The 14,159-nt window shown below is 47.3% G+C and overlaps 1 protein-coding gene across 1 annotated transcript in view; it reads left to right on the forward strand.

Moving 5' to 3' along the window:
• Positions 1–13,710, forward strand: part of ARID3B (AT-rich interaction domain 3B) — a 41,804-nt gene extending 28,094 nt beyond the window's left edge. The window contains exons 5-9 of the mRNA XM_026068436.1: positions 936–1,119; positions 2,748–3,007; positions 4,008–4,265; positions 7,236–7,340; positions 8,303–13,710. Of these exons, the coding sequence (XP_025924221.1) occupies positions 936–1,119; positions 2,748–3,007; positions 4,008–4,265; positions 7,236–7,340; positions 8,303–8,457 (962 nt within the window). The 3' untranslated portion in view covers positions 8,458–13,710. The remainder of the gene's footprint in view (positions 1–935; positions 1,120–2,747; positions 3,008–4,007; positions 4,266–7,235; positions 7,341–8,302) is intronic.
• Positions 13,711–14,159: the final 449 nt, after the last annotated feature.

The following is a 14,159-nucleotide window of genomic DNA, read 5'->3' on the forward strand; positions in this document are numbered from 1 at the left end:
TCAGCTCGCTAGCTTAGCCTTTGGATGGGTGGGAAGTGGTGAAGCAACATCCTGCTGACATCCCCGTGGGCAAATTGTCTTGGCTGATGATGCCAGAAAGCTTTTCCCTGTTCTCCTGCCCAAGTGCCACATATAGATCTCTGGCAGAGAAGGCAAACTGAGTGGGAAGGACCTTTAGTCTAGGTCAGTATGGCTGTTAATAAACTAAAACCAGCTGTTATCTAATTTCTCTGTGCTTGGCCCAACATTGGTATCACACGAGGACTGAAAGAGCTTTTCAAGTAAGTGAAGTAACATTTAGGAGCTTCTTTAGGAAAAAGTGCGAGGAAGAAAACGCTCTGTAAGAGCAGAAGCCTTAGCAAAGGTTATACATGTGTTTGTGAGAGAGGACAGAGAGCAAACGTATGAGGGAAGAGAGATGCTGCCAAGTGTCATGTGCCCCTTTCCATTTTTGTTGTTCCCAAGTGCACAACATAGCAAATCCTGGAGAGTGAGAGCGCAGAATCCCGACGTACTTGTAGCTCACACTGCATGGCTGTTCAGCCCCTTCCTGAGTGTGAGTGGTGCCGATTTTTATCTGAGCTTGCCCTGGGAGTTCATAAAAAATGATTCCTCTGTGCTGCTGCCTTGCCCCTAGGATTGAATAGTCCCTACTTCCCCTCTTTCTATTTTAGAAGTTGCTCTTAGCTGCAGGTTATTATTCGTCTGATAATTGCTTTTGCCTACAGGAAAGGATTTTTTATGAAAAGGACGTGCCATGTAGCTACACTTCTCTGGCTCATTTACTTGCCCACAGAGAGGCCTCAAGTCAGGCTACAAATAGAATTGCCTGAATTTCCTATTAGAAAGAAGATCGATAGCACCAGCCTGCTGGTTTTCTTGGCCTCGTTTTCTCTCTCTGACTCCATGTTCCCTTCCCTGCTGTTTCACTGCAGGAACTCCCATCAATCGGATCCCCATCATGGCAAAACAGATCCTGGATCTCTACATGCTCTACAAACTGGTGACTGAGAAGGGAGGGCTGGTAGAAATCATCAACAAGAAGATCTGGCGGGAGATCACCAAAGGCCTTAATCTGCCCACCTCCATCACCAGTGCCGCGTTCACGCTTCGAACCCAGTAAGTCTAGAACGTCTAACAGCCTGGGTGTGAACACCAAGCCGCAATCGGGAGTGCAGAATGGGGACTGGGGAGGAAAAATTGAGAGAGTAAGCCCCGCTCTGTGGCAGGAGAGGAGCTGATGAATTGCTTTATTTAGCCCTCTCCTTCCATCTCTCCTATAGCTTGCGGTCTTCCTTTTATATTCCTTCTCCCCTTGTTTTTCTTCAGCGGTGATCCCTTCCTGAACTCATTCCCCCTCCCTCCCTTCCCTCCCTACAGTCCTAGCACTGGTGTTTGCTCTGTGCCGCTCTCCATCCTGTGCCTGTCTTGCCTGGTTAGAAGTTAAACTCCTCAGGGCAAGGAGCGTCTCCTGCTCTGCCTCTGTAGAGCAGCTGGCACAATGAGGAGGGGGAGAGGCCTCCTGATTTGTAGGTATCAAGTATAAACTTGATCATTTAATGTCTGTTATCGGTATTAAGCTGTGGAAATGTGTATTTAGCAGCTGGTCGCTGTGAGGGTTGCTTTTCTGACCTGCAGCACCTCACATTGATTAGATAAGGAAAATTAAAAAAAAAAACTTCTGAGGAAGAAAAGGAGTAGAATCAGCAGAAGTGAAGAGGAATGGTAAAAATAAACGTACTATAAAGTTGAAGCAACAGTGCTAAGCTGCGCAGTTGTTTAGTGACTAAAGCATGGAAAGCTGGGCTCTGGGAACCCACACCGAGCTCTATCCCCAGTTAATTCTGTGGCTGTGGAACAAGCCATCTATAAAATGAAAGTTTTTAGGTTTCCGTGATATACAGTGGTACAGTGGCTTGCGTGAAGCCTTGAGCTCTGAGCAGTAAATCATGGTTTCAGACGAGGACTCCGTGGAAGCCATGTTCTCTGTGTCACTGGAAGCCCTGGGTACAAAAGGAGGCGAGAATGATTGCTGTGTACTGCAGTGGGTGTACAGCTGGGGGCAGTGTATTTCAGGAACTTCACGGCTCTTCAGGCTCTTGGTTCCCCTATCCAAAGGGATTGCCTCCAAGAGAGCCCAGGCTAGGCTTTAGCTGTGATCTGGCTGCAAAGGTACAAACTGGTAGTTGTCATTGCAGGTATCAGTTTTCTTGCAAGTTGTTAGAGCCTCTGAGTCCTAGAGAGGAAAGTTCTTTGCCATTTCTACAGTCGTTGTCGTAAACAGACTGTCTCCTGCAAAGCTCTGTGCCAGAATTCAGCAGGAGTAGTAAGATTTTATACAGACTGATGCTTCCCAACACAAATAAGATAGCTCCTATATTTTCCTTCATCGCATATACATGTTGTGGTCCAAGATCTTAATTCTTATAATTACAGATGGCTTTTTAGTTGTAAAGGAATATTTGATGATTCTTTTCTGCCCCTGTGGATGTAGCAGTACGTAGCCACGTGCTTCCCTGCAAACACTGGATTAACTGAAAGTTTCTCTGAGAGCTGTGCCTCACACCAAAACTGTAGTGCTAACCAAACCGAGCCCAGCAGTGATCATGGTATGCCAGCAAAGAACCCAGATCTGTAGAGGGCCTCAGTCTGATAGTCTTCCCAAGTGTGATGCTTGGTGCTACACTCTTTTTCATGTTCTGTTGAGTATACCTGCTTGAATTTCTCTGTCCTCACCTTTCTCTCAGGTATATGAAGTACTTATATGCCTATGAATGCGAGAAGAAATCCCTAAGTTCTCCTGCTGAGCTGCAGGCTGCAATCGATGGCAACAGGCGGGAAGGCAGGCGGCCCAGCTACAGCTCCTCTTTGTTCAGCTACTCACCCACCGCCACGGGGCCTCCTTCCCTCCTCTCTCCCCCAAAGATCCGCTTCCCAATCATCGGCGTCGCGCCAGGCAGTGGGACCAGCAATCCTCGTGTGTCTCCAGCAGCAGCTGTCAGAAAAGGTCAGCTATTTGCACCCACATCAGAGAGGGTGGCTGGGTTAGAGGTGCAGGCGGTGGCACTCAGTTGTTTTCCATTTTGTCTAGTTTGTACTCAAGAGTAATGAGACTCAGGTAGCTAAGGAGCTGCAGAATATCCTGACTGCAGTTTAACCTCTTCAGGCATGTGCTAGATTTGCTTTGAATCCAAAACTGTATTAAAGAGTTTGTAGTTTTGGAGAAGAGGGAACAATAACAGAGCAAACCGAGATCTTGGATTAGCTAGGAATTGCTGTGGCTTTGGACCTGACTCTGCTGTTGATTTTCATGCAGCCTTTGGTGAGGTTTTTAATCTATCTTCATCCATCATACCTTGTCTGTGAAATAGATAATGCCTGCTGCTTGGAGGGATTTATGGATCTTTATTTTCCTGGAAAGTGAGAAATGCTTGGAGTGATGCTGTATGAAGTTGTAAAAACAAGTATTCATTATTTACAGAAGTATCCTAAGAGGAAGTTAGAGTGCAGTGGGAGTCATTTTGGAATTATAGACAGACTAAAATTCAAGATTTTGTCAGTGAAAGGGAGAGTAAAGTGATTTTGTTTCAGAAGCAGCAACTTCAGTTAGGAATGGTGGAGCATTTTGATGCCCTGGAAATGTGATCTGATGGTGACAGAGAAAGCTTTTTATAGAGAAAATCAGCTGCCATCCAACGGATGATAGTAGTGATCTTAATGATCTTAATTCCTCAGCATCAGCAAAACTGAGTGGTCTTCTGGAGACTGTGGCATAGTTTCTAGCCCACCATCGTGGCTGCTAGGAAGAATATTAGGCAGCTCTTGGGAGAGGGGTATTTTAGAAGAGTTGCCTGACTCCTAATGCAAAGGCAGTTGCAGTGCTGGTGATCTCTCCTTTCGCCCTTCTCGCACATCCTGCTGTTCTTCATCCATTGTGAATTCCGAGCATTGCGTGCTTGCTTTAGAATGGGCTGTGGGAGGGACTGCGTGACTGTTTCCTTTTCTAGGTGACGGTGTGCCCTTGACTGTGTCTATGCCAAACCGTATTGCTGTGCCAGTGACCTTGGCTAGCCAGCAGGCAACTGTGGCAGCAAGAACAGCCACTCTGGAACAGCTGAGGGAGAGACTGGAGTCTGGAGAGCCTCCAGAGAAGAAGGTCTCGCGGATGACAGAGGAGGAGCAGCGGCTTGTCCAGCAGGCTCTGCAGCGCAACCTGTTCAGCATGGCACGGCAGATTCCCATGAAGATCAAAATCAATGGCAAGGGTAAGCTGTGCCTCTAGATAAACAAAAGGTCTTTGCAAACTGCAGCAGGGAGGGAACTGTTCCCAATCTAGAATGTCAAACACATCTTTACACACAAGTTTGATCATCTCTCTGGGCACTGGGCCAATAAGTTATTGAAGTGGACCACAATAACTGCAAAGCTAAACTGTAGCAACATTTCATTAGTTTTTACTTACTACTGCTGTTTTTCTTCTATTCCTGTTGACACATGACCCAGTCTGGATTCAGAAGCAACCTGACTGTGTTCAGGAAGCTCTGCATCTAAGCTAATAAATCCCACTTGACCGTCAAACAAGACCCTCACTCTGAGTGAGCATATTAGCTTGTGTGTGGGTTGACCACAGTGAGATTACTTCAGGACTCAAGCTGTTACATCTTCACAGGACTTGCACTTTGGAGAATTACCGGTTTCAGCTGATGCTAGCTCGGTTTTCTTTGCAGCTGGTGCTCTTGGATACTATAAGCATGCTCCTTCAGTCACGGGAAACATGTGGGTCAGATGAAATTGCTTTGGGCCACATACCTGACACCCCTGTGTTTAATATCTTTTGTATACTTCAGATCAGAGAGCCTGGTTTAGCCTAGCCAAAGGCAGTCTTTTGATTATGCAGGCATAAGATGACTTTTGGAGAGGGAGCCCTGTCGTATGCCAGATGCGCTGCCCATCAACCAGAGTGTGCTTTCCCCTGCTCTCCTTGGAGGCTGATGCCACCACTGAGCTGCAGAGAATTATTACTGCCCTTCCCTGGTTAGGAAACTCTTTTAATTGGTCACTGAGGTTACAGCTTTTTCTGTATAGGCGGCACTGCAGGAGGCAGTTAGGGGAGAGAGATGCCCAGCTTTTAGGAATCCTTTGTCAGGTGTGAGGAGGAGGCTACAAAGATTGGTGTATCTGCAGGAGCCCACCATATTCCAGAGCTTTTAGCAAGTCAGGTGATTCCTGCCAACATCTGCTGCAAGCCTGCTCACAGCCTCCAGGCAAGAACTCCTGGCAAGGCTGGGTTAGAAGGTCATATATAAGCAGCATTCATGGCCTGGGAAATGCACTCCTGAAACGCTTCGTAAAAGGGGAGTCACCCTGTAAAGGTCACGTTGTCAGAATCAATACTTTATATAATGGCTTCAAAAGCTGATTAAACACCATGGCTCCCTTACCTGTCCTGGGGCTGCACTTCACTGGACAGCAAAGCCTCAGCAAATTTCAGTCCCAGCAGCTGTTTCCTGCAAACCTTTTGATCCGTTAAAATTAAAGGGCTGAGACCCCTATTAATTGTACAGTTGGATGTAGGCACAAGGCCAGGCAAGTTTGGCATTGCTTAGAGGAAAGGAAAAAGTGGTTCTTGAGGCTGTTGCTAGCAATGCCAGTAACGCTGCATTGAGACACTTTACTCGACATATGTATGGCAAAGGGTCAAAGCAAGTTCCCCTTCAAGGCAGTAGCAGTTTGCTGCTGAGTTAGATGAGATCAAAACTTCATGTTACATTTTCTGACAATTATGCACCCACCCAAATTCCACATTTGCATTTAAAAGAAAAAGTGAGTAAAAGAGGATACAAATTTTATGAAGTAGTGTTCGCTTCCTCTCATTTTGTTTTATTGTTTTTCTTATCTCTCCACCCTGAACTTCCTAAATAAAAATGCTAGGAACTGTTTTTGTCTCTTCGGATAGTAACATGCTGATAGAAATGGAACATCCTTGAAGATTGAACCCTAAAAAGGATTCAACAATACTATTCCCACCTCGGTTAGGGGACTGCGGGCAAGTCCGTTCCATCTTTTGTGCCTTAATTTCCCCAGCTGCAAAATAAAAATAATACTGTGCTTTGAGAGGTGCTTTTGAAAAGCACTTTGTGAGATTGTTATAACTTGATAGCAACTTTTAGGCTAAATGTTAACCATGTTCTTAGCACTCTTTACGGGGACAGTGGCCTTGCTGTCCCAGCAGGCTGGAAAGGAGCTAAAAACATGCACTTCACATGCAATGTCAGAGCCTGGGCAGACTGTCTCCAGTTTTAATAGCACAGTGCCCCAAAACCAACATTGAGTGGGCCGGTAACCATGATACTGCTGTGCAAACTGTAAGCGTGAATTCGTGAGCACAGAGAAGGAATCCTACATCCCCAGTTCACAGTTACAAATTGCTTAGGTTGGAGTTTTCGGAAATGTCCAGGAGAGTTTGACGTTCAACTCCCCTTAAAAATCAGTGCAGACTGGCTACCTGCTGTGCATTGGCACTTGCAGAAATCCTGCCTGCCCCTTGCAGAAATCTTGCCCATAATGGCTTAAAAAAGAGTCTCCGGGTTGAGGACAGCGAAGAACCAGATTTCACATGCGCACAGGAGCAGCCAGGCATACCGTTTCTGGCTTGGAGTCCTGGGCTCTTTGGGTTGTCCCCCTCCCTCCAGTGGCCACTCCAGCTGCTGCAGCCTGAGCTTTGCACACCAGCAGTGCACCAGCCCCCTGAGGAACTGCCACCGCTGCGGAAAGGACTGTGCATGTGCTCCTAGCCTACTGCAAATACAGCCCTAATCCGGCTGGTTTAGATATGGGCATTTCTCATTTGCTGACAGCTTTTTGGGGGGTTAGGGGGGTTGTTTACCCTGACAAACCCACTTGAGATAGAAAACACGTAGCCCATGTTGGGATTATCTGTCTGCTAAGACTTCAGTTTCCTCCGCCTTTCTCTCTACAAATCTGGCCCTTCAGTGCCTGAATCAGGGAGAGATTCAAAAATGTCAGTAGGAGCCTAACCCCTACTCAGTTCACATCTAGGCACCTAATCGCCTTTGTTGACTTGTCCTTTAAGAGTATAGGAAGTACAGGTCATGTGGGCATCTCCTCATTAAAGAAGAGACAAAAGGAGGACTGTGTAAACCTTTGACCATCTCTGGATAGTGCAGGAAACAGGACAGTTACAATCTAACTCTACATCTCTTCTTTCTCAAAAGAAGATAAACCGGACTCGGCGGCGGCAGCAGCAGCACTGAATTTGTCACCTAACGGCATTGGGAGTATTAACATGTCGGTGGAGATTAACGGCACAATTTACGCTGGTGAGAAAGAAGCGCTCCCCGGGGATGTGTAGAGAGCTGGACTTGCGATGCAGAGTATGATGTGGAGAGGGTGGCGTGCTCCCTGGGGCTGGTCCTTTGCCAAAACCCAACACACAAAACGTGGCCTGCTGAGAAAGTTCAGTGAGAGATCATTTCTTCTCTCTTTTTTTGGTCCCAGTCTGTCAGGATAGTGTCCTTTCCTTTTGGTGGTGGTTGTTGTTGATAGTATTTTTTTTAAATCTAAGACTCATCCGAATGCCATTTCCTGGTGATTTCTTATTTGTGTAAGGAGATATTTTTATAATTTTATTCAGTTTTCTGCCATGATCTCTCTACACTTGAGTTGTCCTAATGGAATCATTTTGTTGACAGTTCACAAGTGGTGTTTTGCTGTGGCAAGGAAGGGGGACCTGGTGGGAAATTCACCTTTTACAGAGAAGGGACTTGTGTATAAGTGTTAGCAGGAAAGGGAACTATCCCTCTTCACCTTCTGAGGAGTAGCTTTACTCAGCTTTTCCTTGCACTTCATTATAAAGCATGAATTGTTGTTATCCCGTGTATTCTGCTCAAGCCGTTTGGCCTGTGCAGGTCACATTTACACTTCCTTGGACAAAGCCCACGTGGGAGGCCTGGCACTGCAGTGCAGTACAGTAGCACAGAAAGATGCTTCTCACCTCCAAAGGTGTTGAAGCCATTTGGGATCTTTCAGTTCCCTGTAGGCAAAATGCCCCTGTGGCAGAGGCAGCCAGAGCAAAGTTCCTGGGCATCCCTTCTTGTTTCCTTGTCGATCCATCTCCAAGCTGCTTATTTTGCAGTGGGCCTCATGCTCTTAGGTTTCCATGGTCTCCCCTCTGAGGTCTCTGGGGTCAGATAGACTACTCCTTGTTCTGTACTGTGTCCTCCTCAGCTGTGTCACCCCATAGTCCCAGTAACCCTTTTCTTTCCCTGTCTGTGCCTTGCAGGAGTGCTGTTTGCCCAGAAGCCGGTCGTCCATCTCATTGCAGGCTCCAGCACCCAAAGTTCCTGCAGCAGCAGCAGCAGCTCCCACTGCTCTCCCAGCCCTACCTCATCCCGGGGAACCCCCAGTGCAGAGCCCTCCACCAGCTGGTCTCTCTGATGGATGGCGGAGCTTGCTGTCTCTCACACTGGCCTCCGGCAGCTCTGTCCTCTCTGCTCACGGCAGGGAGTGAGCCGGGAAGGAGTCGCACAGATTACCTCATCTCAAGGAACCTGCTTTGTGGTTGGCCAACGGCAAGATGATGATGCTGAAACCTTTCCATGCCAGCGAGTTTTTCCTCATCATCTGTTTGTCCAGCCCTTTTCTTTGTTCTCCCCTTTCTTCCTCCCTTTTGCTTTTGTTTTCTTCCTCCTCCTCCTCCCAGGGTTTGCTGTGTTCCTGTTGAGGGGTGGGACATGGAGAAGGGGGCCCACCTGGCGTTTTTCAATCAGGGATCGTCTCTAGGAGCTGCGAGTTGGTAGATGGCTGAGACGTCACCAAGGCAGGTGGAAAGAGCTGGAGTTGGGGCAGGGAAATGGGGTTCTCCTTGAACCGGTAGCCACATGGACTCTTCCCATAAAACAACTCAGTGTATTGACAATCCTAACAGCCAGCAGGGTGCCTTGCCCCTGTCCTTCTTTGGCTTTTGCTGCAGAAGGTCATGCAGCTGTAGAGCAGGCGAGCTTTCTCGCTTTTCTTCCTCAAGCTCCATCGCGGTCCAGTGTTCGTCTGTCCTCCCCTGAATGCCAGACTTGGCTAGAGCACATGGCCACTGCTTGTGGAGTCATGAGAGACTTGATGAACCTCTTTTCCCCCTCTTTGAGGTCTTGGCAACACAGGGAGGACTTTCTCACCGCTATGTTTGATCCATAGAGACAGAAAAAGACTGATCAGCTGCTTCATTCTGGCTGGTGCTGGCCTGTTTCCTACTGCTGCTTTCTGCAGGCCTTCAGCCAAGTTTTAAATGCTCTAGAGCTTGTCTCTCTCCCCATAGGAAATTCATCCACTGTGACATTTACCCTGATAGCCTGAACTTATTTTTGCTTGGTTTTGATCTTCAGCCCCTTGACACAAAAGGGCTGTCACTTAAGTTGATCTAGGCTTCCTGGAATGACTTCCTTCTCTTAAGGTGTATTTCAATAGTCCCTGGAAGCTCTCCACATCCATGCACTGAGAAAATAGAAGGTGATATTTAAAATCTACTTAAGTGGGGCTGTGCTGTGTATGTATATATTGTGGCTAACATATAACACTTCTTTTAGTTGCTCTCTGAACAAGCCTCCAGAAGCTCGGTCCCCTTCAGATTGTATGGGGGCAAAAAGAAAGCAGCCCTCAGTCTAATAAGACCTTTTGCTCTCCCAGATGGAAGCAGAAAAAACAAAATCATTGCCATTTCCCTTCAAACCTCCAGTTTAAAGCAAACTAAGGCTGGCCATGGCTCTCCCTCCTCTGGAGCCAACCGAGCTAACTTTGTGGCTCCGTGAACCCAGCTCCCACTCACATGGTCTCACCCTGTCCTCTCTTCTCCTGTTGTGTATTGGGCTGGCCTTTCCCACACACATTTCCCCCAGCCTGGAGATCAGATCCAAGCACCATCCATCCTGCCTTGGTGACGTCCTTTCCATCCTCCAGGCCCAAGTAAGGTTTTTTTGAGCAGATGAAATACCTCAGATATGTACTTGTTGGGGTTTTTTTGTTTGTTTGGGGGTTTTGTTTTTGTTTTTGTTTTTTTACCTCTTCAGGAAGTATTGGCATATCTTAATGCTTGTTTTTTTTATATGTGGTTTTGCTGATGTTCTGTTTATTTTTTATTTTTAATTGTAGCACCAAAGACAGAAAGAAAAAAAACAAAGCTGAGCAAAGGAGCAGTGGCTTCCCCATCCTGTAGGCTAGCCAGGAGACAAGGTGAACAGCACTGTCCCAGGACATGCGCATGATGCAGGAGGACAGGTAGACATAGGAAAAAGGGATGAGACTGACTGCTGAGTTAGAGGATCTGTCCTTCTTTTTGGGCATCAGGGTGTCTCCAGGGTCCCCATTCTTGTTTCAGGACTTCATAATCCGTGTCTTTAGCAAAAATTCTTAGTACAGTTGGGGACATGACAGCACTGCTTACACTACAGATCTGTCAGGCCTCTCGCAGCAAAGTGGTTTCTTACAGCTGAAAGCTCGGTTTGATCTTGTGGCTTTGCACAGGACCAACCTCCTCAGCTGTGCTGTGACTGTGTGTTATTCCGAGGTCATTAGACACGCAGAGAACACAGTTCAATTTTGTCTGCACTACAAGTCCAGGCTGTGTTGGGTGCTACATTACTGTAGCCATCGCGGGAGCTGCCGTGAGAGTCACCAAAATAACAGAAGTTATTCTAGTTTCTGTTTTCACCTATATGTAAGGGCCAGTTACCAAACTGTGTAACAACTGTCCTAACTAGTAAATTTATTACAATCTAAGTGAAAACCGTATTAGAATTCCAGAGATTCAGCTCGCTTTAAAAAACAGTTTCCTGGAGTGCGGTTGGTGAGTCATCACGTGCTCCCCAGCAAGCGGACAGGTAGTTGGCCCTTCTGGATGTCTGTACTACCACCATGTTTGGGGACTTTTGTTGCTCTTTTGTTGCCTACAAGTTTCTAGTAGTTCCTTTGAATGGTCTTTCTCTGAGACATCTGACACTAATCACACATTAGCTGTCAGTTGTTTCTGAGTGGCACCTACACTTCTGCTCCCTGTGGATGAAGATCTCTTTCTCTCTTCAACCAGAGACAAAGGAAGGTGGTTACGCACCCATCTTACTGCTCCACAGGTTCTCATCTCCATAGGTGGGACTAAGCCACACTATTGTAGGGAATTGCAGCCCACGATTACATGGATGTAGACCAAGAATTGTCTCTGAATGAATGTGGCATCATATCAGGATGAGAATATAGCCTTAGAACTGCTTGTCCGGGTGAGCCAAGGTGTTGGGAGCATTTAGCTCTGTGAAAGACAGGAATTTTGAAGCACTGCTACAATTATAGACTATGCCTGTCTGCCTGCAGAGCTGGGCCAAAGCCACTGAACTTTCGCCAGTCTAAAAGTGTCTTTTGCTTCCACATCCAGCCGTCAGGTCCCCAAGTGCTTATATAGAGCAGCTCATACACTAAGTTGTTCTGCAGAGGGTGGGAGCACAGCTGCCTGACACAGTTCGTGTCATTCCTGGGATGTCCTGTGAGTGACTCTTTGCAGCCTGTCTGGATGGTCGCTCTGAGAGACCGCACGGGTGCAGGGCAGGTGCCCTCCCGGAGCACCCTGGTGAGCTGCAGAGCCTGTGAGCTGCTGGCCCGGTCCCTGTGTTCCCAGAACGTCCTGCTCCCTGAGGCTGTTCATTTTGTACTACTGAAAAGAGCATAGCTTTAAAAAATACGAGGCCAGATACTGCCACAGAAAAAGCCCTGTCAGCAGCCCAACGGTTGGGCCTAAAGTGTATATAGAAAACTAAATGAATAATCCTTTTGTTAAACTTACAAACTACATGTTCTCCCTTTTACTCCCACAGCACTACTCAGCAGGGCTTCTTTTCTGTCCTGTGCTGGTGAGCAGAAATGTTGTGTTCACGGCCGAGATCTGTGATGTGTCAATTTTCCTTTCCTTCTGTTTGAAGCTCCGGTAGCAGGGGTGGTCTCATACCTCATGTTAAGGCTTGTATAAACCACAGATGGGACCTCCTTGTTGCGAGAGGCCTTGCACTCTCTATATGTTAGTTTATAGAATACAACTCGAATGATCTTGCTAGCAGACATTGTGATGACTTGGTGGAGGAAGAGATAAAGTGCTGGGAATGCACATGTCCTGAGATAGATTCTGCTCCGAGATGTCCCATCTCCAGTTGCTTTTAGTGGAAGTAACAACCACCCCGATACACATGGGGAAGCAGAGCTGCTCTTTGGCCGCAGGGCATTTGCTTGGCGGAAAACACAGACCTCCAAGGCATTTCACTGTCTCAGACTCAGAGATGATTTTCCAGACTCTGTGACTCATTCAGATTATTCTTTTTTTTTCCCCCTTGGGTTTTGTTTTGTTTTTGTTTTGTTTTGGAGATTGGGGGGGGGTGGGTTTGGGGGCTGTTTCCTAAGAGTGGGACTGGGGGACTTTTTGCTTTTCCTTATGCTTTCTTCTCTGGTCCTGGGGAGCAGAGGTTAGTAATGGGTGTTTTTGCTTATATATCACATGCTAACATTGTGTTTTCTTGCACAGAAAGGCACTCAAATCACTGAACTGCTAAACAGCTTTGACACTACTAGAGTATTAATGTTTATAAGCTTTACACAACTAGACTGGAAATAGACAGGGACTAACAGATTGTTTTGTATCCAATTCAGGGAAAGAATCAAGTCGGGATGCGTAACAGATACCTCAGTAAAATAAGCTGCAACAATAAACTGGTCCTTTTTCATTACACAGTGACAAGGATCAGCCATTCAGACTGTGAAGAGTAGCCCTTTCCCTAGCCTGGGTTTGATCCTGGCAGTTGGCTCAATGCGTGTTTTGCTAAGCTCCAGATCTCCTACTGAGCTGCCAGGCTGTAGGGACAGGGTTATAGAAACCAGCAGCAGAGATGGGGTGGAGAAGCTGGGAGCCGGGGGAAGGTTGCGCGAGGGCCGAGGAACTACCTCTCCCCAGCTCTGATTCATTTCACTCGGGACGTGTTCGATTGTATAGTACTCAGGGGTTTTGATACTGCAGGTAGGACTGTTCCTTGGGTGAAGTGTTCCACTTTGCAGCGTGTCTAATTCTCTTTGAACTCCAGACCAGCTAAGGTTTCACAAGGAGCAGCCAAAAAAGCCCCCAGCTGGTGAGATATGGGCAGCAGTGGGCTAGCAGCTGCTAGACGCTCCTGTGTTACACCTAGCGGGTGCAGATTTGCCATCTGGGTTATATGCCCAGCTGGGAAAAATACCTGCTCGTCCTCTTCCAGCAGATCCCAGCTTGCTCTGGGAAGGCACAGAGATGGCAAGGGCAGACACCGGCTCAGAAATGGGGCTCTCGAAGGAACCGTGCAGGGCAGGGGGAAGAGATGAGGGGGAGGCTGTGTTACTGCTCAGCTCCCAAAGTGAATGTGAACGTGTTACACCAAGTCTTTTTGGCCGCTGCATATGTGCTCCAAATGGATTCAGATCAGAAGACGTTTTCACCAAACAGCTGCAGCAGCCTTGCTACTAGTTTTCTTACCTATTTAAAAAAATAAATAAATAAAAAAAAGAAATGTGATAGCCTAGGCGGTGGATAAATACCTCAACGTCTCCTTCCAACAAGTGTCTGTATATGTTGTTGTTGGGTTTTTCTATCTTACACGTTATCTGAATGTTTATATTCCAATAAACTTCTACCTCTTCATATGGCGACCCTGCAAGCCTGTTTTGTGGCAGCGCTGTGTCACTGGGGGGAAGCGAACCGTCCGTGCCGCGTGCTGGCACCTCCCACGTTCCTGCATCGTCCGAATGCCTTGGACTGAACGGGCCGCTTTTCCCGTCAGCGTAGGGCAAAGGGCTTTGCCTGCTCAGTGCCATCCATCTTTCTGTCATGTTTATCGAAGGACTTCCAAACACGAGGCCCTGAGGCAACTATATGCAGCCGAGGAGCATTTTTTTGAATTTGCAGGCTCCTACTTTGGTGCGTGCAGGGAAGGGGATGTGCAAGTGCTCATGCACCCCTCTGCAGCCAGAGCTGGGACTGGTGCTCGGCTTCCCAGCCCTGTCAGCTGCAGCATCCTGCGGGGAGAGCCCAGCCTCTCCCACCACGGATGCCAGAAAGGGCATCGCACAAAGCATCTATGCCTTTATACCTG

This window comes from Apteryx rowi, unplaced genomic scaffold (assembly GCF_003343035.1).
Source record: "Apteryx rowi isolate R43461 unplaced genomic scaffold, aptRow1 scaffold_27, whole genome shotgun sequence".
NCBI lineage: Eukaryota > Metazoa > Chordata > Aves > Apterygiformes > Apterygidae > Apteryx > Apteryx rowi.